This window comes from Rhinolophus ferrumequinum, chromosome 18, assembly GCF_004115265.2.
Source record: "Rhinolophus ferrumequinum isolate MPI-CBG mRhiFer1 chromosome 18, mRhiFer1_v1.p, whole genome shotgun sequence".
NCBI lineage: Eukaryota > Metazoa > Chordata > Mammalia > Chiroptera > Rhinolophidae > Rhinolophus > Rhinolophus ferrumequinum.
The window spans coordinates 50,391,020-50,416,590 of NC_046301.1; the positions used below are offsets into that span (position 1 = coordinate 50,391,020).

The following is a 25,571-nucleotide window of genomic DNA, read 5'->3' on the forward strand; positions in this document are numbered from 1 at the left end:
AACACCCCTTTATCTGGAGGTGCCACAGTCTGTCCATCTACAGGACCCCAGACCAACCCCTCCACGGAGTTAGGGATATGAGGACCTTGCCCGCCTTGACTTCTAGCTTCTGCCAATCCCCCCAAGCTGAGGGCGTCATGCAGCCACCTCGGAGGGCTGCCGTGCAAATTCCCTGAAATCGTATCTAGGCTGCGCCTGCTGAATGAATACATTTCAGTTCCTCTTCCTCCCTGCTGATCGCTGAGATCATCATCAGCAGGAAATTCATTGGGGCTGCACAGCCTGTCCCTGGGTCAACACCGGGAGCCGATTTCTGTCTTCTCCTATATAGATTGTCATTTCTCTAGATTGTCATTTCTTGTGCAAATGTTCCTTTTTTTTTTTTTATTGGGGAAGGGGAACAGAACTTTATTGGGGAACAGTGTGTACTTCCAGGTCTTTTTCCAAGTCAAGTTGTTGTCCTTTCAATCTTAGTTGTGGAGGGCGCAGCTCAGCTCCAGGTCCAGTTTCAGTTGCCAGTTGCAGGGGGCACAGCCCACCATCCCCCACGGGAGTCGAACCGACAACCTTGTGGTTGAGCGGATGCGCTCCAAATGACTGAGCCATCCGGGAGCTCAGCGGCAGCTCAGCTCAAGGTGCCATGTTCAATCTTAGTTGCAGGGGGCAGAGCCCACCATCCCTTGTGGGAGTCAAGGAATTGAACCGGCAACCTTGTGGTTGAGAGCCCACTGGCCCATGTGGGAATCGAACCGGCAGCCTTCGGAGTTAGGAGCATGGAGCTCCAACCCCCTGAGCCACCGGACCGGCCCTTGTGCAAATGTTTTAAAAACTACTAAGTAACCAAGCCGTAGAATGGAATTTCTCAATTTCTCTCTATAATGCTGTGTACCATGTGTGCATTCCCTCCTCTATTCTGATCGTCTGGTCATTCTGCAACTATTCCTCACACAAGTCTGCCGTGTGCCAGGCGCCGTTGTTGGCACTGGGCTCTGTGGTGGTCAAAGAGGACACAGGCCTGCCCATGCAGAGCTGTCACCGTGGAAGGAGGGCATGGCCTGTGCAAAGGCCAGGAGGCTAGACCACGCCTGCTGTGTGGGAAGAAAGGCAGAGGCTCTGGAGGGCACAGGAAGGAAGAGGCTAGAGTGGGGTGAACGAGGGGCAGAGTGGGAGATGGTGGGGACAGAGAGGTGACAGCCAAATCATTCATGGCCTTGTGGGCCGTGGGAAGGGCCCTATGGGATGTGGGAGCCAAGAAGGGTATCCCAGGTTTGATTGGCCTCATCACAGCTGTGAAGCCACCGGTGTCCCCACTGTCCTCCCAGCCAGGGCCAGGGGCCACAACAGGCGCTCTAGGCCATTGCATGGGTGTGTGGCACTGCATTCCCAGGTAAAGTGGTGCAGGTTGTCGATGACATTAGAAATTAAGAACATGAATGAGAGGGTAGACCCAGTCAGTGTTCACCTAGTGGCCATTCACCCATCTCAGAACCAGCAGGCAGGTGGGTGTGGTCCAGGCCGTGCTCGATGAGGATGCTGAGCCCCAGGTCTCAGCGAGACACAGCAAAGAGGCAGGATTGGCACCGTGGCATCGTTTCCTTTCCTAGTGGGGGACCACCCAGGATACCTGGATGAAGTTCCGTGACTGCCATAATCAAGTACCACAGACTGGGGGGCTTTAAACACCAGGAGTTTACAGGTGTTCCGCGGTCTCCATGGGGGATGGGTTCCAGGACCCCCTCAGATACCCAAATTCCCAAATAGTCAAGTCCCTCATATAAAATGGTATAGTAATGGCAGATAACCTGTATTAGCACATAAGCTACCGCTGGGTGTGCCTTCACGTCACTTCCTTCCCAGGGATGTGGCAAATTCAAGTATTGCTCTTTGGAACTTTCTGGGATTTTTTTTCCCCTGATATTTTTGATCCTCATTTGGTTGAATCCCAGCGGCAACTCCCATGGATTCAGAGGACCAAGTGTACTTTCTCGCAGCTCTGAAGGACAGGTGTTGGAAGGGCCACGCTCCCTCTGGACGCTCTAGGGAAGGACCCTTCCTTGTCTGCTCCAGCTTCTGGGGCCTCCAGGTGTTCCTTGGTTTGTGGCCTCAGCACCCCAATCTCTGCCTCTGTTGTCACATGGCCTTCTCTTCTTATCAAGACACCAGTCATTGGATTTAGGGCCCATCCTAATCCAGGATGACATCATCCTGACTAATTATGTCAGCAATGACCTCATTTCCAAATAAGGCCATGTTCACGGGTTCCGGGGGTTCTGGACATGGACATGTCTTTTGGGGGACACAAGTCAGCCCACAACAAGCAGCCCCCGTGGAGTGACAGCTGGTGGCGTCTGCTGCCTTCTTCCCTGAGGGCCACCCCAGGTCAGCACTCATCCTGGAGGGCCACATCCTGAAGGCCTCCTGGTTCCTCCCCTGCAATTAGCCCTGAGGGATGCTGGCACATTCTCTGAGGGCCGTTAGTCACCCTCCATGGCAGGCGTCTGCTCCCTGTGAGTCAGAAGGCTCTGACCTCGCCTGGCTGCCTCCCTCGAGCCTTGGTGAGAGCCGGCAAGGCCAAATTAACCCAATGGTTAGGATCTGCTGGAAGGCGGTGCCCATGCCAGCTTCCAAAACCGGCTTCAGCCAATCCACGTCACAGCATATACAAGCTTCCTGGGGCGACCTTTTGGAAAGTGAAAAGATTGTTTTCATGTACAGCTGGGCTTCCCAGTTGAGGCACCGCTGGCATCTGGAATCTCGTCTTTCTCTGAGGCGGGACCGTCCTGGGCACTGCAGGGTGTTTAGCAGCTGCCCTGGCCTCCACCCACTAGGTGCCAATAGCACCTCCTCCCCCCAGTTATGACAACCAAAAATGTCCCCAGACGTCATCAAGTGTCCCCTGGGGGCAGAATCTCCCTCCAGGTGAGAACAGCTTTCTTGGAGTCACAGCTTGTGATCCCACGAGACCCAGTCACCATTCCTTTCAGCGGCTGACCGTTGACACTGTCCATCGGTAAGTCCCGGGCATTCGGAGCTAAACCAAGAGGCACTTTCTCATAACAGAAATCACTCATTATCAGCCTCTGGACCCATTTGGGTGTCAGGGTTCAGGTGCCAGTTTCCATCTGTCATCTCTCTGAGTCTTCACAACAGCTCTGCTCGTTTTAAAAATGAGAAAACAGCCGCAGGGGGGCACGCAGGTGTACCAGTGTCCGGAGGCTGCCGTCACAAAACACCACAAACGGAGAAGCTTAAAACAACAGGAATTTATTCTCTCACAGTTCAGGGGACCAGAAGTCCGAAATTAAGTTGTGGGCAGTGTTGGCTCCGTTAGGAGGCTGTGAGGAAGCCTGGGTCCCACGCCTCTCTCCTGGCTCCCGGGGGCTGCCAGCAACCCTTTGGCATTCCGTGGCTTGTGGCCGCGTCACTCCGGTCTCGTCCTCGGTCCCCACATAGCCTTGTCTCTGTCTGTCTCTGTGTCTCTAATCTCCTTTCTCTCATGAGGACATTGTCATTGGATGTAGGGCTCACCCTCAATCCAGAATGATCTCACCTCGAGATTCTTAACCTAATTGCATCTGCACAGACCCTGTGTCCAAATATGGTCCCATTCACAGGTTCCGTGGATCGAGACTTGGATATATTTGGGGGGAGGGGAGGATATAAGTCAACCCACTCCAGTCTGGGCTCCCCAGGCCACACCGCAGGCAGCTATGTCCTGACCACGGTTGGAAGCCGGCTGGAGTACGAGCCTAAGTTCATGATACCTCCCTGTGTCTTTGTGAAAGATTTCTTCTCTCACCTCAGCCAAAGACCGGCACCACTGGCAGCATCCGGGACTTTTTCTCAGCTCCCAGAAAGGAGAAGTTGAGTTGTTTTGAGGTTTGGGTGTCGCTGGGTACCCCCCCCCCCGCCCCCGGACGCAGGTTGCAGCCTTGCTGTGCAATTCTGACCAGAAAACAGGAAGGGGGCACGGTTCCAATCAGCTGATCCGTCGCCTGCCACAGTTAACTGCTGCTGTCAGTTTCACACGATGTCACTTGGCTGTGCTCAGCGTGCTGCAGCCTGCCCTCTGAACCCCCTCCCTCCCGAAACGCAATATGCGTGTGGGACAGTTGCCTGAGCTCAGAAAAACTGAACGTGCACATGGCAGGCTCACCAGGGTGGCGTGCGGTCTGGGGTCCTCCTTCCTGCATGCTGGGGTCCCTTCTTGAGTGCCCTCAGAGAACCTTGCCACTCCAGATGCAGCAGCCCAGGGCCCAGACCTCAGCATCGAGGCTGAGGATTGGGGGCGTAAGGCCCAGGTTCTGTTTGTCTTTCCTGAACTGGAACAGATGCCACCAGCGTTCACAGATGCACATAGGATTTTAATTTCGAAAGCAGAAATGAAACGAGGAGCCTTGCTAACTGGGTCATTTTCCCAAGTGGCCAGCGGCTGCTGTATGCTAGGGTTTGGGCCTTCGTGTAGCCGCCATGCCCTGGCCCACAGAGAGTGGAGGCTGAGAGACAGTGATGCCCCAAGCCACCTGACACACCTACAGGAGGCCAGTGACCTGGGACAGCGAGACACGGAACTTGCTGCTGCCTCTGGGGGCCCCAAGGTACTGGGATCTGTGCCAACCTCAGTCCTAAGCACCTTCCCCCTGAGGGCCCCACAGACCCAGTCTCCCATGACCCCAGACTTCCCCTGGTCCCCTCCACGAGCTGGGCCTCTGGGTCTGTTCCCACTACCCTCCATCAGCAGCGGGCCACCCGCCCAGGCAGGTCACCCAGAACTACATGTTATCATCTAACCTTGACCTATGCCCTCAGGGACACCTGCCTAGGCCATACCCTTCCCTCCCACAGGGCACCGATTGGCCAGACACTGCCCGGTGTTAGGGTCACACAGGCAAAGTCACTCAGCCAGGCTGACAGATAGAAGGTTCCAGAATGAGGAGTGTGCCTCTGCAATTAGAGTTTCTGTTTAAGAGCTTTTCTGAGATATAATCCACCCATTTCAAGTCAACAGTGTTTTTTAGCATATTCACTATGTTGTGCAACCCGCACTTCTATCTAGTTCCAGAACATTTTCATCACCCCTAGAAGGAAACCCCATTAGCAGCCACTCCCCATTTCCCCTCCCACTAGCCCCTGGCAACCACCAATCTGCTTTGTAGAGCTCTCTGAAGTTGTCCCTCACCCCTGGTCAAGGCTCAGGCTGGCCTGGGCCACCCTGGAGGCTGGGCAGCTGACTAGAAGGTCAGCAATATGAATATCAGGGTCACCCATCGTTGGGAGAGGGAAAACGAGAGCCCAGGGTGGGATCCGGGGAGAATGGACAGTACAGTGAGATACGATGGTTCAGGAATTGGGAGAAGGTGCCGTGTGTCGTGGAGGCCAGGCTACTGAGCCCACGAGGGAGGTAGGCCCCAACCAGGCCACTGCAGGGGCCAGGAATAGAATCTCTGGCTGGTTCTGTCCCTCGCGTGGCCTCCCAAGATGTTTTAGGAAGTAGTTTGGGGGGACTTTGGGTTGACAGAGCAGCCCAAAGGAAGGGTAGGAGCTGAGGCTGGAACCCTGGGCAGGAGGAAGACAGGAGCAGGCAAATTGCACAGAAGACTGGAGGGTGAATAAGGCCACTTGGCGACTTCAGGCCTCACGTAGGGACAAAGGCCGTGCTTCCTCATCACCGACGTCTGGGCATCGATGCATCCTTCTCTGGGGTGGGACGTCCTGTGTACTGTAGGGTATGGAGCAGCAGCCCTGGCCTCCACCCACCAGGTGCCTCCTCCCTCCCCAGTTGTGACAACCAAAAATGTCCCCAGTCATCACCAAGTCTCCCCAGAGGGGAAGAATCAGGCCAATTGAGAATAAGTTTCAGGCCGACTGCATGCAAAGACCGATTTCAGTGTAACAGATGTTCTGTGACTAAATAGTTTCATATTTTCGGAGGTAACATCTTGCTGCTGTTATGCATCAACCCACCTGTGTTCAGGGCTTTCTGTCGCATCTCGGGGTGGCTGGTGGTCCAGGGAGCAGTCCAGCTGGTGTTCTCATCCACTCTCCGGAAGGGGTGGCTAGTGTTGGTCTTTCCTACCCCCACTCCACCCCACGTCCCCACACCCCCAGCCCCAGCCCCAGCCAAGAGAATGGGCCCTGCACACCCGTCACCAGCAATGTCCATCACCGGTGAAGCACGCTTGGGTGCAGGGTTGGCTTTTCCATCCACGTTTGGTCTTCCAGGAACTAAGTGACATCTTAAAATGTTATTTTAAGAGCTGCTCTTTGATGCCGATTTGAGGACTCCGCCCCCCCACCCCCCCAGCTGAGAAGTCACATGCTCCCTGCAGGTTTTCTTGCGGACAAATGTAATGAAAGTGTTTCCAGTAGTTTTCTGATAGTTTGTGTTGGTTCTTCTGCATTGCAATTTTGTCACCGCTTCACCCCATCCTCCTGGGGTGACTTTCTGAACCTAACGCCAGGTGGTAGCTATGGTTCTACTGCTCTCCTGTCAGCATCTCCTCCACAGGAAACAAGCCAGGGCCGCTGGGGTGGGTTTGGCTGCCCGGGAGCACACGTGGTTATCCACCCCACTTTGGCAAAAATGTGACTTGTTTTATTATCACTTTTGGATCTACCTGGGTGCTCTTCTTTGCTTTTTTTCCTGCCTTTTTCATACTGTTTTCATTTCTTTTTAGCATCTTTCTTATTTGAGGTTTAATTTCTTTTTGTACATACTAGGAATTGGCAGACTACAGCCCACAGGTTAAATCTGCCAGTGCCTGTTTCTGTAAATAAAGTTACATTGGCACTCAGCCCATCCTGCGTTTACACATTGTCTGGCCTGTTTCTATAAAGTTTTATTGCCTCCAAGCCACACCCACTCATTTACATATTGTCTTGGGCGGCTTTCGGGCCTCGACAGCAGAGCAGAGTGGTTGTGGCAGAGACACCATATGGCCTGCAAAGGCTAAAATATTTACCGCCTGGCCCTTTACAGGAAAGGTTTGCTGAGCCTTCATACCTCCAAGTACACACAGAAAATTCCAGAACATTCCAGTTAGTTTCTGTATGCATTCTTCTCACCTTTCGCTCAGCTCTCCCTTCCTAAATTTAAAGAAACCAGATTCCCACCTTCATTCCAGATGACTTGTATCACCAACTCGAATCTTTCTGCATGTGTATCCGTGCCATGTTGTATAGACACATGTCTAGAAACATCTCCTCACAGGGGTCTGTAATTTATAGATCACGCTGGGGGAGTGATTTGTCGTAAGAAATATACTTGGGGTTCGGGGGCCCCATTCCTGGCACAGAGCTCCTAAAACCCGTAGAATTTCCCAAGTAATGAGAGTGATCGAGGTGCCTTTTGTTATGTTAATGAGATGGCGTAGAAAGCACCTAAGGATGGGTGCTGGTTCCCAGGAGCACCAACCGCGTGATTAGAGGGTTACTTTCATTCCCACCCCCTGACCGCCCTGGGAGGGGAGAGGTGCTGGAGATGGACTGGACAGCCAATAGCCAGTGATTTACTCAGCCGTGCCTGTATAGTGAGGCCTCCCCAAAAGCCCAAAACGAGGGAGTTCCGAGAGCTTCTGTGTTGGTGAACACAGGAAGGAGCTGGGAGCGGGTGGGCCCAGAGGATGTGGGAGCTCTGCGCTCCTTCCCCATGCCTTGCCCTCTGCATCTCTTCATCTGGCTGTGCCTGAGTCATACACGTCTGCAGTTAAACCAGCAATCTAGTTAGTAAACTGGTTTCCTGAGTTCTGTGAGCTGCTTCAGCAAATTAATAGCACCCAAGGAGGGCATCGTGGGAACCTCCCATTTATAGCCAGCCGGTGAAACGCGCAGGTGACAACCTGGACACGCCATCGGCATCTGAAGGGGAGGCAGTCTTGTGAAACTGAGTTCATAGCCTGTGGGATCTGACACTATCTCCAAGTAGAGTTGAGTTAAATTGTAGGCTACCCAGCTGGTGTCAGAGAATTGCTTGGTGTGGGGGGGGAACCACCCATCGGAATTGGTGTCAGGGTCGTAGGGTTTTAAAGCGGTTTTGGAGGGTTGGAAAAGGAAGCCTGTGATGTAGACGTCCTGGAAGATCCTGGCAGGGTGGGCTCCACCGTGCGGCTGTACCCCAGCGGCAGTTGGGAGTGTGTTTACAGCTCTGACTGAGGGTGGTTGGGGCTGTGTGAGGCCCCTCACTGTCTTACACCCTTCTGGAAGGCCCTGGGAGCGTTTCCTGTCAGTTGCACCCTGGGCCCTGAGGCCACCTGCATCCACAGTTTGCCAGGGGCACAGCAGGATGAGGGCACCACCCCAGACCCTAGTGTCTCCTGGACTTTTCCTGCCCTACCAACCCCTGGATCCTCCATGAGCTCATGGGAGAGGCAGTGTGATCACGCTGGGGGAAGGCCGGAAGTATGCACCCGGGATCACAGCACCCCCAGAGGAAGCTGGCATCTGTGGTGTCGGATGTGTGACCAGGAGCATACTCTCTGGATTTCACGGGGGTGGGGGGGTGGCTAATGATTCAGCAAGAGAAGGAGCATGAGGACAAGCTTCTCAACCCCCGGGGTTGGGGTGGCAGCGTTCCCAGTCCCAGTCCAGCAGGCACAGGTATTCCCATCTCACCACGGGGATGTCGCAAGACACAGAAAACGGGGGGAGCAACTACAGGAGCCACGTGGACCAGAAGGAGGGAGCAGACAGGGTAACAGACATCCAGGACTGTCCTGCTGAAAAATGGGGCCACATCAGAGTGGGAGGGGTGCAGAAGAATGAGAGGGTGTCTGTGGGGTTACAAAGAGGATTGGGGTGTCGAGGGGCTCCTAAGAGTACCAGGGAAGGGACGACCACCCGGAAGGCAGGGCCCACCACGCTCCCTGCCCCTCCTGTGCTCTGTAGAGCTTCAAAGCTGTCTTTCTGGCCTGCTGTGTACAAGTACTGAGCCCTGACACTTCACAGTGATCCGAGGCTATTTTAGACAAAGAAAGAGGTTATATTTTTGGGAACGTGACGTCTAAGAGAAGAGTGAAATTATGGGGTATATTTTAGACACCCAGCAAGGCCTCCTTAGAATTTGCAGAAAGAGTTGATTAAAAGGCGAAGCATCGCTTGGGCCTGGGACACCCCTGCCACAGCCAACGCCCTTTCCAAATGTTCTGGATGCTTTGCTGCACCAGGGCTGGACTGTGAGTGGGGGTATCTGTCTGTCTATCAGCGCTATCCGCCTTGCGGGGCATTGAGCAACCACAGGGGCTGGCAGCCAGTTTATTTCCTAGCTCTTATCCAGGATGGAATGGCTCCCGTACCCGGTCCCCAGAATCACTGGGGAGCTGCCGTCCGAAGTTTCCTTCTGTATCAGTCAGTTGCCCGTTAAGACCCTGGTTACCCAGGGCCCCCGGAGGTGGCCTGTCTTTGGAAAACCAAAGGGTCAAATGTGAGTCTTGCAGTTACCTGCCCAGCCGCTGCCCGGCCCTGTGACCCTGGCTCCTGGGTGAAGCGGAGAGTGGCCCCGCTTGTCAGTGGTCAGGCACTGAGGTCCAGAGCCTTCCGTGGGGTGGGTTCTCAGGAAAGACTAGATGATATCATCACCCCTTTATGGCAGAGTGAGTCACAGCAACCTGTGAGAATTTAGAGCCCCATTTAGCCCTTCTTTTTTTTTTTTTTTTAAGATTTTATTGGGGAAGGGGAACAGGACTTTATTGGGGAACAGTGTGTACTTCCAGGATTTTTTTTCCAAGTCAAGTTGTCCTTTCAGTCTTAGTTGTGGAGGGGACAGCTCAGCCCCAGGTCCAGTTGCCGTTTTCTAGTTGCAGGAGGCACAGCCCACCATCCCTTGCGGGAGTCAAACCAGCAACCTTGTGGTTGAGAGGACACACTCCAACCAACTGAGCCATCCAGGAGCTCAGCCCAGCGGCAGCTCAGCTCAACGTGCCTGTTCAATCTTAGTTGCAGGGGGCGGAGCCCACCATCCCCTCTGGGACTCGAGGAATCGAACTGGCAACCTTGTGGTTGAGAGCCCACTGGCCCATGTGGGAATCGAACCGGCAGCCTTCGGAGTTAGGAGCATGGAGCTCTAACCGCCTGAGCCACCGGGCCGGCCCCCATTTAGCCCTTCTTAACGGCACAGGGGTCTATAGGAAAGCCAATTTTAACTGAGTCTAAGGCTCAGTTCTCAGCCAGGGGCGATTGTGCCCCTGGGAGATGTTTGGCACTGCCTGGAGGCGGGCATCTCGTGGGCAGAGGCTAGGGATGCTTCCCAGCATCCTCCAGTGCACAGGGCAGCCCCTCTGCAAAGAATGAGCCAGCGGACACAAGGCTGAGAAACCTGCTCTAGTTTAGGCACCTTTAAGCTATACCGTTGAAAATCAGACCTGGGGCTCTGGACAGTCTGCAGGGAGCCATGGAGAGCCCATAACCTGGACAGAGCTGCTCATTGGTGAACGTTAGTGAGATTGTGGGAGGGGAGAGGGACAAGGACACGCAGCCCCTGAGGGAATAGCTCTGGTTCTGCCAAAGTGCCTGAACTAGTTCTCACACCTCAGCATGTGACCACACCCCTCCCGCCGGAATTTACCACCTGCAGGACCTCAGGTCCAAGAGCTGCCCCCTGTCAAAAAGTCAGGAGTGGGGCCAAGCAGCCCATCTCAGCTGCCCGCGTGCTGTGTGACCTACAGCAAGTCAACCTCTCTGCTGCCTGGTATCTCCTGCCCCAGGGCCTTTGCACATGCTATACTTTCAGTCTGGCATGCTCTTGCCACCATCATCTAGCTAAGTTCCTCCCCAAGGCCTATTGGGAGAGTCAGAGGACAAATCAGGAATGTCCCATGGTCAACAGAGCCAGCATGCACTGTGGCTCCTGCCACCCTGTACGCTGAGGCTCTGAGGGGTCATTTGCTCTTCAGGGTCCATTTATTTCTTATAGTTATAGCAAGCTAATCCAGCTCAGCAGCCCTGGGTGTCAGCTGCGGAAAGGACAGGGAATGCGTAAGTGCTGAAATGAGGTCACAGTGACACCAAGGTAAGGGGGACACCTTGTTGGGAGCCCAGGGTGGCCCTCCTGTGCATGCTTGGATTTCCATGCCCTTTCCAGAGCTGCCGGAGAGGGGCCCTGCAAAGAAGCAAAGGCTAGAAGCAGGCCTGTGATGGGAGGTCGAAGAGAGAGTTGCATCCCCCCGAAAAAGAGGTAGCTGGGGGTACCTTACTCTGACCATTGTGGGTATCACAGGGCCTTTGCATCCAGTGGTCCTCTAGGCTCAGGTCAGCACCAGCCGTGGCTCCCCCAACTCAAGGAAGATGGAGTCCCCCACAAGGCAAGCAGGCTGTTGCTCCTGCTGCCCCTTTTCAAGGCAGAGTGGATACAGTGGAGATTACTCAGCCATAAGTAACGAAGACACATGCTAGGATGTGGATAAACCTCAGAAACGTTATGTTGAATGAGAGAAGCCAGACACGAAAGGTCACCTAGTGTGTGATCCCATCAATACGAAGTGTCCAGCACAGGTAAATCGATAGAGACAGAAAGCAGGTAAGTGATAGCCAGGCTCTGTTCATGGGTACAGGGTTTCCTTCTGGGCTGATGAGATGTTCTGGAACTATGTAGAGGTGACAGTTGCACAACATAGTGAATGTGCTAAATGCCACCAAATTGTACGTTAAAATGGTTAAAATGGTGAATTTTACGTTATGTGAACTTTAGCACAATTAAAACAGAAATACAGAACAGGCTTTACACATCTGGAACACTCCCCGCTGGGACCCAGCACATCCAGCTTTCAGATTCTTTCCCATAGATCTTGTCTTGCTGCAATCAGTAGCTAGAGACAGGAGGGTTATAATGAATGCAAGTTTCAGTCAAATTCTGTCACGTGCGCTCTTCGAGGTGTGATCGAAAAACACAGTGAATGTTTAAATAAAACAATTATTATAGCAAAAGATACATTGCCATTAATCCCCCTCAAAATACTCCCCCTTGCTTCAAACACATTTATCCCATCATTCTTGCCACTTTCTGAGGCAGTTCTGGAAGTCCTCTTTCGTGAGTGTCTTTACTTCATCCTCCATCATGACAACGCTGTGTGTCACACGTCGCTTCTGATAACGGCAATTTCTGTCAAATAAAAAAATACGGTGTGTCCTCATCCACCTCATTCACCGGATCTGGCACCATGTGACTTCTGGCTCTTCCCCAAAGTCAAAATGACCATGAAAGGAAAATGTTTTGAGTCAATTCAGGACATCGAGGCAGCCACCACAGTGCCACTAAAGACACAAAAGAGGACTTCCGGAACTGCTTCAGAAAGTGGCAAGAACGATGAGATAAATGTGTCCAAAGTGAGGAGGAGTATTTTGAAGTGGATTAATGGCACCGTGTCTTTTTACTGGAATAAATATTTTTATTTAAACATTCACCGTATTTTTTTTTTTTTATCACATCTCGTATTGGCAGACAGGAGCCCAGCTATCCTAAAGTTGGTTCTGTCAGCTCTGGCCTCTTTGGTGGGCCTTGGCATCATCTCTCAAGGCCCAGCAGGAGCCCCTGATCCAGCAGTGGGACACGGGACTGGTTTGGGGTCAGACCTAAGCCCTGTCCCTGAGGAGCAGGCCATAGATGGAATTTGCCCAACAAGGGTGGCAAGTGTCTCCAACATGTTTTATCCAACCCACGTGTCTTGAACATTACCATATCCAGCCATGGAAGCCCACTTTGGACATTCATTATGTTCATTGATGAAACTCCTGATGTTGAGTAATCAAATTAGCCAAAGTGGGTTTGTAGTAGCCATTCCTGAGGTATATATCCTGGGTTAAGCAATTTAAGCTTAAACCCTTATCAAGTAGCTTAGACCAAACTGTTTCTGTAAAGAGCCACATAATGAACATTTCTGGATTTTAGGACCATGCAATCTCTGTTGCAACAGCTCAGCTCTGCATTGCACGTAGAGCAAAAGCAGCCACAGACAATCTGTAGTGAATGGGTAGGGCCGTGTGCCAATTAAACCTATTTACAAAACAGGCGTTGGGAGAGAAACATCAGACAGACCCAAATTGATGGACATTCTACAAAATACCCAACCAGTCCTCAAAATTGTCAAGGACTCAAAACCAAGGAGATTAGAGAAAAACTGAGGACATCCAAATAAATAAAGTATGGACTTAGTTATTAATAATGTATCAATGTATCAATCAGTGTTGGTTTATTAGCCACAACAGATATACACTGTCGTGTTAACAACAGGAAAGACTAACTGCCAGGTACATGGGAATTCACTGTAATATTCTCACAACTTTCCTGTAAATGTAAAATTAAAAGTTTATTTTTTAAAAAAAGGTGTCAAGCTAGATTTGGTCCATGAGGCATAGTTTGCAGACCCCCAGCTTAGACAAGCTCTCACTACATCGATAAGATGTGTAAAGCAAATCTCAGGCAGGTGAGGTCGTAGCAAACTGAACTTTGACCCTAATGCACCTCCATCCTCTCCTGCTTCCCCATGTCAGTCGGCAGCGCCATCCTCAGTGGTCTTTGGTCTTTCCTCGCTGTCACTATATCCTGTTGTTTCTTCCTCCGAAATGTTTCCCACCACCGCCTGGGCTCTGGCCATGGTGACCCCACTCGTGTATGCAGGTGACAGCATCCTGACGCTGCGGCGGTGTCCAGAGTACCAATTTCCTAGCCAGGCTGGCAGCCCCTTGTCAGGAAGTTGACTTAGGCCTCTGAGCTCAGTTTCCCCACCTGTCTAATGGGCTGACAGGCCCTTCTCAGGGCTGTGAGAATGCAAGCATAGCTAAGAGGTGGCTCTCAGCAATGGTTTCCTAGTCTGTGCCTGTTTCTGCATCATCACAGGAACCTGGTTTCTCCTCCCTCAACCCTCTACCTTACTGTACCACGTAGGGTCAGGGTGCAGGTGGGGAGCAGCCTATCTTGGTGAGGCCCAGGAGTATGAAAGTTGCCCATCTCGCAGGGCTAAGCGTTAGGAAAGCAGTCGGATTGAACTAAGTATATGGAGAATGAAGCTCTTTGCTCTGTCCCGCCCTTGACTATCTCAACCCCTACTCCAGATGTTCAAGAGAGAGGGGTGTAAACAGACATCCTCATGCTTTATTTCTCCCCAGAGATACTTCACACTCATAATAAGCCCTAAAGCAGTAGTTCTCACCCTTCCAGGAATCAGAAGAACCCCCTGCAGCTCTGGTTTAAGAATGTAGGTTTCTCAGCCTTTCCAGAAATTCTACAAGTGTGGGATGGAGCAGAAGACTATGTTTTTAACAAGCCCCCACAGCCCACACTTGGATTCTCAATAGTTTCTCTCCCTCACCCCAAACCACGAGAACTGCACCGTGGTGACTCACGGGAGGGAAGGGGCAATTCCCCTTGGCAGTTCCGACTCCTTCCCCCTGCTGTAAGTCAGGGTGCCCCCGGATGACTGATCTGCCAACCCCAGTTAGAGAGGGTGTGGGGCCTGCAGGGAGGGCGGTGTCCATCCACCAGAACCCATGGATCCCCTCTCCCCGATGCATCCCACCACAAAAATGCAATGCAAACCAGTTGCAAAGTCAGGTTGAAAGTCTTGCAAAGGTGCAGGACTTCAGGCAGTCATCGAAAGTGGCCTGGAGCATTGCTCCAATCCCCAGTCTCTTGGCCACACTCACAAGCAGCAGAGAAGCAGAGAGCTAACGCTGGATGGAATGAGCCCATGGGCTGCTAAGTTTAAATGGGCGCAATCCAGCTGTTAAAAGGAGAAGATTTTCAGCTTGGTTTACGAAGCAGAGTTCAACTCTATACCTTATGAACAAGACACACCTTAACCAAAGTGGTTCCGGCAGCTAAAAATAAGGGGATAGGCACGGGTGGAAAGGCAGATAGAAACGGGGGGAGCAGAGCTGTAATTCTGACATGGAGAAGGTAGAAATAGGGCCTCTGAACTTTACATGTGACGAAGAAGTTTTGTCATAATGCAAATGCCTCAGTTTACACTCAAGGTATAGTAGTTGTCCATGAATATGCACCAAACAATAGAGCCACTGCCTTTACAAAGTGGAAGTTACAAAAGATACCGGAAGAAACAGATACGTACAAACACACAGCACAAGGCTGGTTGAGTGGACGTTAAAAGGCAAGGATGTGTTTAAGGCGGATCTTGTGGCCATATAGCAAACCCTTTGATTTGAGAATAAACCTTAAGTATTCACAGAATGTTCTCAAAATTTATTCCTTATAAGGCCACTGAGAAAGCATCTAGAATTTCCAGAAGTAGAAATATTACAAGCAACATTCTTAACAGTGATAAAACTAGACATTAATTTTTTAAAGGCCCTTCCACATGGAAAAAAAAATTTTAAAGGAAAAGTAAACTTCTGTTAAACAACTCTCAGATGAACGGGGATCTACAAACCAAAACTACAGATTTTCTAAAAGTGACAAAAACAATACATTATCAGAATCCTCAGGATGTTTTTAGAACAGCAATGAGAGGACATTTCACAGCCATAAACACTTATGTCCATAACGAAGGAACGAATGAAAATAAGTGTATTAATTTCACAACTCAAAAACCTGAGAAAAAGAACCAAGCAAACCCCAAAGAGAATGATTTAGGTGTCAAACGGATGGACCCTCAGGGATCTTGATGCATTCTTCAAATATTTTTGGTGCAGTAACAACCAAGCAGGACCCTCCCCCATCAGAGCTTGATCTGTTTTTTATTCCTTCTATGATCTGCATGGTTTGTTTCATCATAACCTAAACCAAAATTTAGGAGAATATGAGCTACAATAACTTGTTTCATACTTGTTGTTTTTTTTTTCTTCTTTTTTTTCAAGATTCCTCTGGCCCACTTCCCTTTCACCCCAAACCCAGCAGGGTTTGTCATGAAACTTTGGCCCTTGGTGAGAATCTGTCCCCTTTCCAAGGGCCTCATCTTTGCCCCAGGAGCCCTTGCTGTGTTTCCAGTGTTTCTGTCCATGTCTGTAGCTGACAGTCAGTACTATTCTAGATAAGAGTGACAGAATCTGTTATGAACTGGGGGCGTGAGGTGAGGTGAGTGTCATGTCCCATTGTCACTCGACTCTCTGCACAAGCCTGCAGCATCCGTCTGTCCATCCATCCATCCATCCAGCGGCTGGCTGTCAAGAGCCTGCTTGGTGCCCCGAGCCCCTTGGGCAACCGGAAGAGAATAGAACCAAACCAGAGGCTGGGTGTCAGCCAGGCCCTGAAGAGCCTCTACTTCCTCATCTATGTGTCGGGGAGCCATGAGGTTGGAGGGGACTCATCCACTTCCTGCCCTGCACCCGCAGTCTCACTGAGCCTGCAGCTGCCACCCACATGGGTTGGTGGGGTTTGGGGGTCTTGCCTCCTGCCCCACAGCTGCCTCCTTTCACCGCGATCACTGGTACTCCTTTCCCGTCGTCATTCTTGTTCTCATCCGGCACTTTCCTTTCCTGGAACAGGCCGCCTCCTCCTAAACCAGTGCTCCCTCCTGGCAGCTCTGTGGAAAGCGCATCAGCTGTGCTTCTCACTTCCCCACTCCCGCCCCCACCAGCATCCAGGGAGCAGGTTTCTATGTCTGTCTCTGGCTTCATAGTGTCCCAGTTGCGCCCCGGGGGAGACCAGTTAGCCTGTGCCACACTCACCCATCTCATGCTTTCTCGTGTTCAGCCATCATGTGTCTCTGTCAGATACCACGTGTCTGAGTGCCTTCCCCCAGCCCCGGCACTGCCCTGGCCCCTTGGGGAGAAGGGAATGTTTAGCTGAGAGCCTCCTGATTCAGCAGGGGCACAATTTTCCTGTAAACAGCCCAACGGAGGGTCAGTATTTTCAGCTCTGCCAGGCCAGCCTCCATCACAACGACTCAACTCAGCTTTTCAGTCTAAAGCAGCCACAGATCATATGTAAGCAGACATGCCTGTGCACCAACAGAACATTCGTAGACACCAAAAGCTGAATTTCATCTCTTTTACTCACACGTGTTATGAAATAGTCTTCTTTGGATTTTTGTTCAAGCATTTAAAAATGTGGAAACCATTCTTAGCTCATACACTATACCAAAGCAAGTGGCTGGCCATCACTTGCCGACCCTGCTGGAAGTCAGGGTCCAAGCCTGCCCCTGCCCGGCGTCAGAAGGGCGTCCTTCACGCAGCCACGTCCATTCGTGTACAGATCGTCTGTGGCTGCTTCATGCTCCAGCAGGGTGGAGCTGTTGCGACAGAGCCCCAATATTTCTTACTTGGCCCTGCACAGAATAAGTTTTCTGGCCCCTGATGCACACGACAGTCTCCTGTCATCAAACTACTCTGGAAGGCAGGGATTTTCTCCCTAATTTTACAGGAGAGGAACCTGGAACCAGTTAACCCCAGTTAGTTTACAGGTTTACAGGAGAGGAACCTGGAACCAGTTAACCCCAGTTAACTCCTCTCACTCGGGTCACGGTTTGTGTCCCAGCATTTCCACGCAGGAAAGCCCCAGCCGTGACTCAGTGGCCCAGGGCTGTTTGCTCAGCCAACTCAGCAGAGCAGACTCTGGTCCACGTGCCACCTGGGCGGGGGCACGGCCCATGGCGTTCCCGTGCTCCGCGCAGGCCTGGCACAGCCGTGGGACACCTCCCGGGCCTCCTCCCGCAAGGTCTGACCACCGTCCACGTCCTTACATGGGCACCACCTATCAGTGGGTGAGCACTCTCTCACATAGAAAGGTACCCAGGATCCTGGAAAACGCTTGGGAGGAGAATAACTTGGGTTCCAAGCTGTGGGACTACTGTGCCAGCACCAGCTTCCGGTCACCCTTGAGTGTTGAGTTCTCCCCACCAGGCTGGAGTGGGAGGCCAGGAAGCGGGGGGACCCTCTCCCTTTCTCGGCCCATTCTTTAGGCTCTGTCGTGGCCTAGTATTTGCCAGTATTCTCTTACCAATCTCAGCCTGTCGCGGCAAAACCAGTCACTTCTCCATCTCGGTGCCTGGCCCTGACCAGACACAAGATCCCAAAGTCCTGCCAGGCTCGTGGCCTGAGAGGAAGAACAGAGGCTTCACCCAGAGGTGGCATTACAAAAGGAAGGGCACCATCAAGGCCACGGGAGGCAGCAGGCAGCCCATCCTGCCCAGACCGGTTGTGGGTGCTCCCAGAGGCAGCGTCATCCAATTTCAGCCAAAGTAGATGTTCGGGGCATCCCTGCTGGAGCCCCACAGTGAGGAGTTGTCTGAGGCTAGAACGGTGCCAGGCACAAGCCGCTGATCAGTAAATTGTTGTTAAGTGAATGAACAAATGAATCAATGAGTGAGTGAATGAATGCTATCTCGTGAACCACAAACACTTGGGAAGTGAGGTCCTTGTGGATAGAAGATTAGGAAAACAGGTCAACCCCACAACCAAGACAAAGCCACTAGAATGACCTAGAACTTTCCTCCAAGAAAGGATGGCCTCAAGTAAATCTGGGAGTGATGGAGTTGTCCCAGATCTGGCTCCCTTAGTCTGGCTGGAAAGATGACCACTCTGTGCGTCAAAACTAGGGGACTTCTGTCCAGGGGACCCTGACCCAGGGCTCACCTGTTGACATGAGAAACAGGTTAGTGTTTACCTTTCGAGCTCATTCCACAGGCTTCGAGTTCTGACATCTGAAAGCAAACTGTTGTATACCTAATAAAATCCATCTCAAGGCTTGTTTGGTTTTCATGTGGGATGCACGAGAGGCCAGGTGTGAACTCAGAGATGGCTTGCGCCAGGGCGGGCAGGCACCCCGAAAAATCCCAAGCCCGCTTGCCTGGCCCCAGGCACTGAGAACAGGTCTAATGACGGAGCCCAGGCTGCAGGGACTGAGGGCCCAATAGGCGGGGCGTGGGCTAGGAGTGGGGGCGTTGGGTTATGTGCACCACCTGCTCGTAGCCTTCGGGGAGGTTAGATTTCTGTGCCTCGGTTTCCTCATCTGGAATGGGGAGGGCACATCTGTTTCTTAGAGAAGTGCAAGCAAAAGGAAGAGTAGAAAACCCACAGCAGGTCTGGTGTGGGTCTGGTACACGCCATGGTTATAGTGTGATGTCATCACCATTCCGTCTAAAATATTTACTGTGCATCCTAACCAAGAAAAGAGCCATCCTGTTTACATAGAATATGCACCTTCTAGAAATTTCTGGCTAAGTAGGATGCACATCCCTGGATGTCTCCAATTTTAAAAACTGAATCTCTCAAAAGAAGACCCTCAAGGACAAGGGCAGTTGGAAGAGAGCCGGATATCTCCCGCCCGGCTCTCAGCATCCCTGGCAGGGTGGGGGCCACACAGTACCCCCTTGGGCCCAGGCCTTGTCTGCCCCTGTCAGAGGAAGGTGGGTGCAGCTTCTTTGTTAGTTTTACCTAGAAACCACATCCCAGGGCAGGGTTGAATCATAGGGTCGTCTCTGTATGTTTTGTTTTCTTTCTTCTGTTGGGTGAACTTTTAATGTGGTTCTACATATTTTTTTCCAAAGTGTACAACTTACATTAGAAACATGTATTTTATATTTCTGGCCTGGTGGGCAGATGGCATAAACATGTGGCTTCCCCAGCCCCAAGGCCAGATTACATCGCATCCTTGCTGGCGCCCGTGTCCTGCTTCCTCCTGTCCACCCCCGGCCCCACATCATCCACTGGGCACACCAGCTACCTTTGTGCGTGGAGGCCATGCAAGTGCCCCTGGCCTGTCCCGGGAGCAGCTACACAATAGCTCCCCTCGCAGGGAGTGCCAGACCAGCGTTTCCTCCTCCTCGGATGTATAATAGCACCAACCGGATATTTTTAGATTGGCTTTGAAAAGTCGCAGTGTGCTGAGACCGCATACCAGACGCGTGAGGTCACCGGGCCCCTCACTAGTAATCGCAGAACCAGAGAGGGAGTGGGCCCCTACATCCCCAAGACATTCCCTCTTCTCTACAGGACGCCAGGCCTGGCTGTTTTCTTAGAAATCACCACGGGAATTTGTCCCAAGTTCACAAGGGACCACTGTCGCTGTTTGGGGTGCAAATGCGCATTTCCGGGGTGCCTCCAACGCAGGCCCTGGACCTGAGTGCTGTGGGGACCCAGCACAAAGGCCTGTTGACCCAGGACGGAGCCCTACGGGGTCGGGCATCGCTTCACCATCTGCTTGTAGTTAGAACAGGAAGGACTTTCAGGCTCGCCCACAGGAGTTCAGTTTAGCACAGAGCAGTCGGGTCCTTGGCTCCTATGCCATCCCACAGGCTCTGGGGAGCATGGAATGGAAGAAGATGGATCCACTGTCTTTCCCAGAGCATACATCGAGACTTCATGGGCTTTGCCTGACACAACAAACGCAATTCCGAGGCTGAATTTAGGGGGAAACTGGAGATTAAACCTAGAAAGACAGTTTTCTTCCCCAGAGGAGCCCACAGCTCCTACAGTGCATGTGGGGGCCTCCTAACAGGAGGAAGAGTCCCAGCAAGGCCCAGACGGCCCAGCCCTGCAAACCGCTGTACCTGCATCTGTAGATAGCAGTGCTGCCCAGCCATCGCTGGCGACATTTTTGGTTGTCCCACATGTTCTGATATCTGGCAGGTAGAGACCAGGGACACCGCTCAACACCCTACAGGGCACAGGACAGTCCCACCCCAGAGGATGATACAGCCTCAAGTGTCAGCAGTGCTGAGGAAGGGAGCCCTGCACTGGGTTCCAGAGAAACTCGGGAAAGCAGGGCGGACCCAACAGCTGGTGCAGTGCAGCCACTGGCCGACAGCTCGGCCACATGCGTCAGGACCTGGTGACAAGCCCAGTGTTTAATCAGACCCTCCAAAGAATTTTTCAAAACCCAGCAAGTGATGGGTCCCAAGGGAGATTTGTGAAAAAGAGGAAGGCTCGGCTCTGTGGCCGCTGTCTGACAAGAAAGTGCCTCCTCAGGCTGGATTACACCCCCACAAGGCTTTGTGGAGTCCCCCAAAATGCCCTGCTGAGGCCCCCTTCACAGTGCAGGCCAGGTTGCGTCTCCGGGGCTCCCCTTCTCGCTGCCCTGCTTGGTGGCTTTGTGGTTGGCTCGGGTTTCACAGGGAGGTCTGTTGCCTAGGTCTGCAGGCCCTGAAGCAATGGGCCCTGAAGCAGTGGGGCAAGAATTTGCTCATCCCATGACCCCCTTAGCCAGGAGCGTGAGCGACATGTGGGCCCAGCCGGGATCCCATCCTGGTCTCAGGCTCTGCTGAATGGAGCCATTCTCTAAGTAAGTGTCCTGGGCCTTCTCACAGATGCTTTTTTCAGACGGGCTGCTGCCTTCCGGGCCCCATCAGGAGTTCTCGTCAGTGATCCGCCTGCACCCATCCCCTGCAGAAGGAAGCCTTCAAGAAAACCCAGCCTCTCCACGCTAGCACGTCTCCCCGTTCCTGACTCCCCTGCGAGCCCGGCCACCTCTCTGCCCTGCCCTCAACCCCCCAGCCCTCCCTCAGATCTGGGCGGTAGCCTTGCCGCCACCTCCCCACGGCCCTCACCCCCCCCCCAGCCTCCCCACACAGCTCAGCCTCCTCAGAGGGAAACACTGTCAGTCTGATACTCTTCTTGCTATTGCCAAGCTTCCCTTTCCTCATATGACTCTGGGGTGTCACCCCCCCATGTCACTCTTTCCCTGGCCCCACCACCCCCACCTCAGCCAGCCTGTCTCCTTGAAACAGGGAACCCCCCCCTCAGGCACCTCCCCTTCCTCTAGGTTCATCGCACCCTCTCCCTATCTATTAATCCCTTGGGCAGTGGGTACCAACTGCGTGAGAAGGGCACCCTGGGAACCTGGGTCGGGGACAATCTGTGTGGTGGTTACATGGGAGGCCCCAGGAGGAACCCCACCATGCTGCAGGCTTCGTGAACTATGCATACTTTCCTTTTCGTATTGGGAATGGAGGCCTGATTCATGCCACAATGCAGGTGAACCCCAAAAACATCAAGCTGAGTGAAAACATCCAGATGCAAAAGACTAGTGTGTGCCCCCACTCATGTGAAGTGTCCAGAACAGGCAAATCTACAGAGACAGGAAGCAGATTCGTGGTTGCCAGAGGCAGGGGGAGGGGAGATGGGCAGTGACTCTTAACAGGGCTGGGGTCTCCTTCTGGGGTGGTGGAAATGTTCTGGAACTAGATAGAGGTGGTGGTGTGAAGGTACTAAATGCCACTGAATTGTTCACTTCAAAATGGTTAGTTTTATGTTGCACCAATTAAAACAGACAGTTTGCTGTGAACTGCTTGTCATCCCACAGAATTGCATGATCTCTCCAGGGTGAGTCCTGCTCCCTCACACCCAGTCTGCTCCCTGGAGGCTGAAGCTCCTATCAGCCCAGGGTCTGGCAAATTCCTTCTGGAAGGAGCCAGATAGTAAATATTTTCGGCTTTGCAAGCCAGACGGTCTCTGTCACAGCCACTCGGCCGTCGCAGCACAGAAGTAGCTGTAGACGATCTGTAAATCAACCGGACTGGCTATGTGCCAGGAAAACCTCATTTATGGACACAGACGTGAATAGAATTTTCACATATCAGGAAATATTCCTGTGCTTTGAGTTTTTTTTCTTTTAAGCCATTTACAAATGCAAAAACCACAGTTGACTCATAGTAGGCAGTACAAAAACATGCAGCAGACTGGATTCGGCGTACAGGCTGGAGTTTGCTATCTGAACCATTGTAACTAGGAAACAATTCTGATGACTGACATTTTTCACATCTGAGACTTAAAACGGGGGACCCTCCCACAACCCAAACAGAGATGAAAAGTGAGTATATTGAAGCGCACCCGGGATGCACACCTTTCTGTTCTCCAGTTGTCACCTGGGCCACTGAATGACTTCCAGTACGAGTGTCTGTGATACCCCAAGGGAGCTCTGAGGCTCCAGGCTGAGGCCTGTAGAAATTTCCTCCTCACCACCTGAAAAGCTATTTCTGTTTTCCTCGCAGGCTTTTGGGAATGCCAAAACAGCCCACAACAACAATTCCAGCCGATTTGGGAAGTTCATCCAGGTCAACTACCTGGAGAGTGGCATCGTGAGAGGGTGAGTTGGCAGCCACCCACGCTGTGCACACCAGCTTTAGTCCAGGGTCCCGCAGGTCCCTGCCCGGGAGAGCCAGCCCGAGAATGGACATTTGGGAATCGTACAGGGAAGCCCGTGGGATTTTTAAGTCCTTGATGTGAAGGTCTGAGCACTGGGTCCAGGTGGGAAGTGTAGGTGGAGGAGAGGCAGCACCTTCGTAACCGACTCTGCCGTCCCAGGGCCTTGAGCATGGACCCAGGCCCTCATGGAGTGACCACAATGAGCTGGAGGTGCCAGCGTGCTGGGGTTTACCAAGAACAGGCAAGGACAGACCAACCTGTTTCCTGGTCTTGATAAAGTTTCTAGTTCGGTCAGTCTGGGTTGCCACAGGCAGAGTCAATGTAAACTCTGGCATTTGCCAAACATGTGCCTTTTCAGCCAGAAGGAGATGTGATACTGGTACCATGTTTTCCCGAAAATAACACCGGATCTCAGATTAAGGTTTGCTCCAAAAGACACATTAGGGCTTCTGTTCAGGGGATGTCATCCTGAAAAATCATGCTAGGGCTTATTTTCTGGTTAGGTCTTATTTTCGGGGAAACATGGTAGCAAAGTGAGGCAGTTGTCCAGGGAAGTACTAAAGGGCGGGCGGATGGATGGATGGATGGATGGATGGATGGATGGATGGATGGATGGATGGGCAATTGGATGGAAGAATGGATGGATGGTTGGATGGGTCAGGGGATCAACGGATGGATGGATGGATGGATGAGTGGGTAAGTGGTAACTGGATTGTGAAGTTGGTTGCCTGGTAGAAGTGAAACAGACCAACCTTTTGTGCGAGAAATGTGAGTTCTTTAGGTGTAGGCACAATTACTGCTATTAAATGTAACATTGAAATTGTGTTCATTTGCACTCTGGGCAGTAGTTACGCGTATGAAAATATCTGACAGCTTTGTGCAATGAATTAATGTCATAAGGAATTATCTATGTTGTCATAATTTTTAAACCATAACATTTCAGAATTCAGTTCTGTAGGATTTTTTTGTCTTTAAAAAATATATATTCTGTGCAGTTTCAATTGGTTAAAAAAATGTAATTGTGATTTAATACTGCATAGTGTTTTTGGTTTTTTGTTTTTGTTTTTTTAATGCAAAGAAGGTCTTAAGAGCCAATAAGACTATTTCAAAGTAAAAGGAAAAAAGGCATTTTGGCAAAATCCATTGACTGGTTAACTCAAAGAACTCCTGCCCCCCTCCACAATCGGGTGTGAGAGTCTTCAGTGGCAGTGGGATATGTAAAGGTTTCAGTGGTGCTCGGAGCAGCAAGGTGAGAAGCCCTAGATGTTGGACAGACCTGAGCAACAGGCACCTGGAGGCCGAGAGAAGGCACGAGCGTTTCAGGAAGGAGGAGGTTCTCAAGTGTGATGGGGAGTGGGGGGTGATTCCAAACTATCTACATTTTCCTGTCCATCTAATGATTGTTCCAGTTGACAGTTCCTATTCAAAACGTGAATGTTGTTTTCACGAATCCTTTGGCCTCAGGCTTCCCTTGTTCCTGCTGCCCAGGCTCTGACAGGCAGTGGGGTGGGGAAGAGGCCTTCAGTAAATGGCCTACTCCGGCCCCTCAGTCCTTCTGGGTGCTAGGAAGCTGGTGATTCTCCTCACGGCCTTCGCCCTCCCCCCAGGCCATCCAATGGCCCCTCCCCAGGCGCTGCTGGGCCCCAACTCAGCATCTGTGTGGGCACTACCACCCACCCTCAGGTATGCCACCCATGGTTAATCAGAAACACCTGGAGCCACGCTGTCCTACAGGCCTCGGCCTCTTCTCTACACCCTCACCCCTTATTTAAAATGTTTCCTCTCCCACTGGTCCAGTAGGAGATGCCCAGGATATCTGACTGGGCAGCCAACACAGAAACGTACTATTTCTACAGTTCCAGGGCCTCCCTTGCCGAGAGCAGAGAAGCCAAGAGGCTGCTTCACGTTTTCCCGGGCTGGCGCCGCAGGCCAGACAGAATCAGGGCCTTTGCTCCCAGTGGGCACTGCTCCCCTCTTCCTTCCCCCAACTCTCCTTCTCCGTGTGGCGTCCTAGGACTGCTGAAGCAAAGCGCCACAAACGGGGTGACTTAAACCAACAGGAGTTTCTTCTCTCACAGTTCTGGAGCCCAGAAGTTCGAAATCAAGGTGTGGGCAGGGCCACACTCCCCCCAGATGCTCTAGGGCAGGATCCTTCCTGCCTCTTCCAGCTTCTGATGGTCTCAGGCATTCCTTGGCTTGTGGCCACATCACTCTAATCTCTGCCTCCACCCTCACGCCTTCCCTTCTGTGTGTCTCTGTGTCTGTGTCTCCTCTTCTATCTATTAGGACACTTGTCATTGGATTTAGTACCTATAATAGATCATCCAAGATGACCTCATCTTGAGATCCTTCACATAATTATAGCTGCAAAGACTCTTTTTCCAAATAAGGTCCCAGTTACAGGTTCCAGGTAGACATATCCTCTGGGGGCCACTGTTCGACCCAGTACACCAGCAAGGGCTGGTCCTCAGCCAAATAGACGCCAGTGGCCCTGAGTGGCCAGATCTCATCCACCAGCTTTGGAGAATCATATCTGTGGCCTTGAA

At 52.0% G+C, this 25,571-nt stretch overlaps 1 protein-coding gene across 8 annotated transcripts in view; it reads left to right on the plus strand.

The window, feature by feature from the left end:
• The window catches only part of MYO9B (myosin IXB), a 78,825-nt gene that overhangs the window by 15,794 nt on the left and 37,460 nt on the right, over nt 1-25,571 (plus strand). For all 8 annotated transcript variants that reach the window (XM_033133758.1, XM_033133760.1, XM_033133756.1 and 5 more), the window contains exon 3: nt 22,872-22,966. In XM_033133758.1, the coding sequence (XP_032989649.1) occupies nt 22,872-22,966 (95 nt within the window). The remainder of the gene's footprint in view (nt 1-22,871; nt 22,967-25,571) is intronic.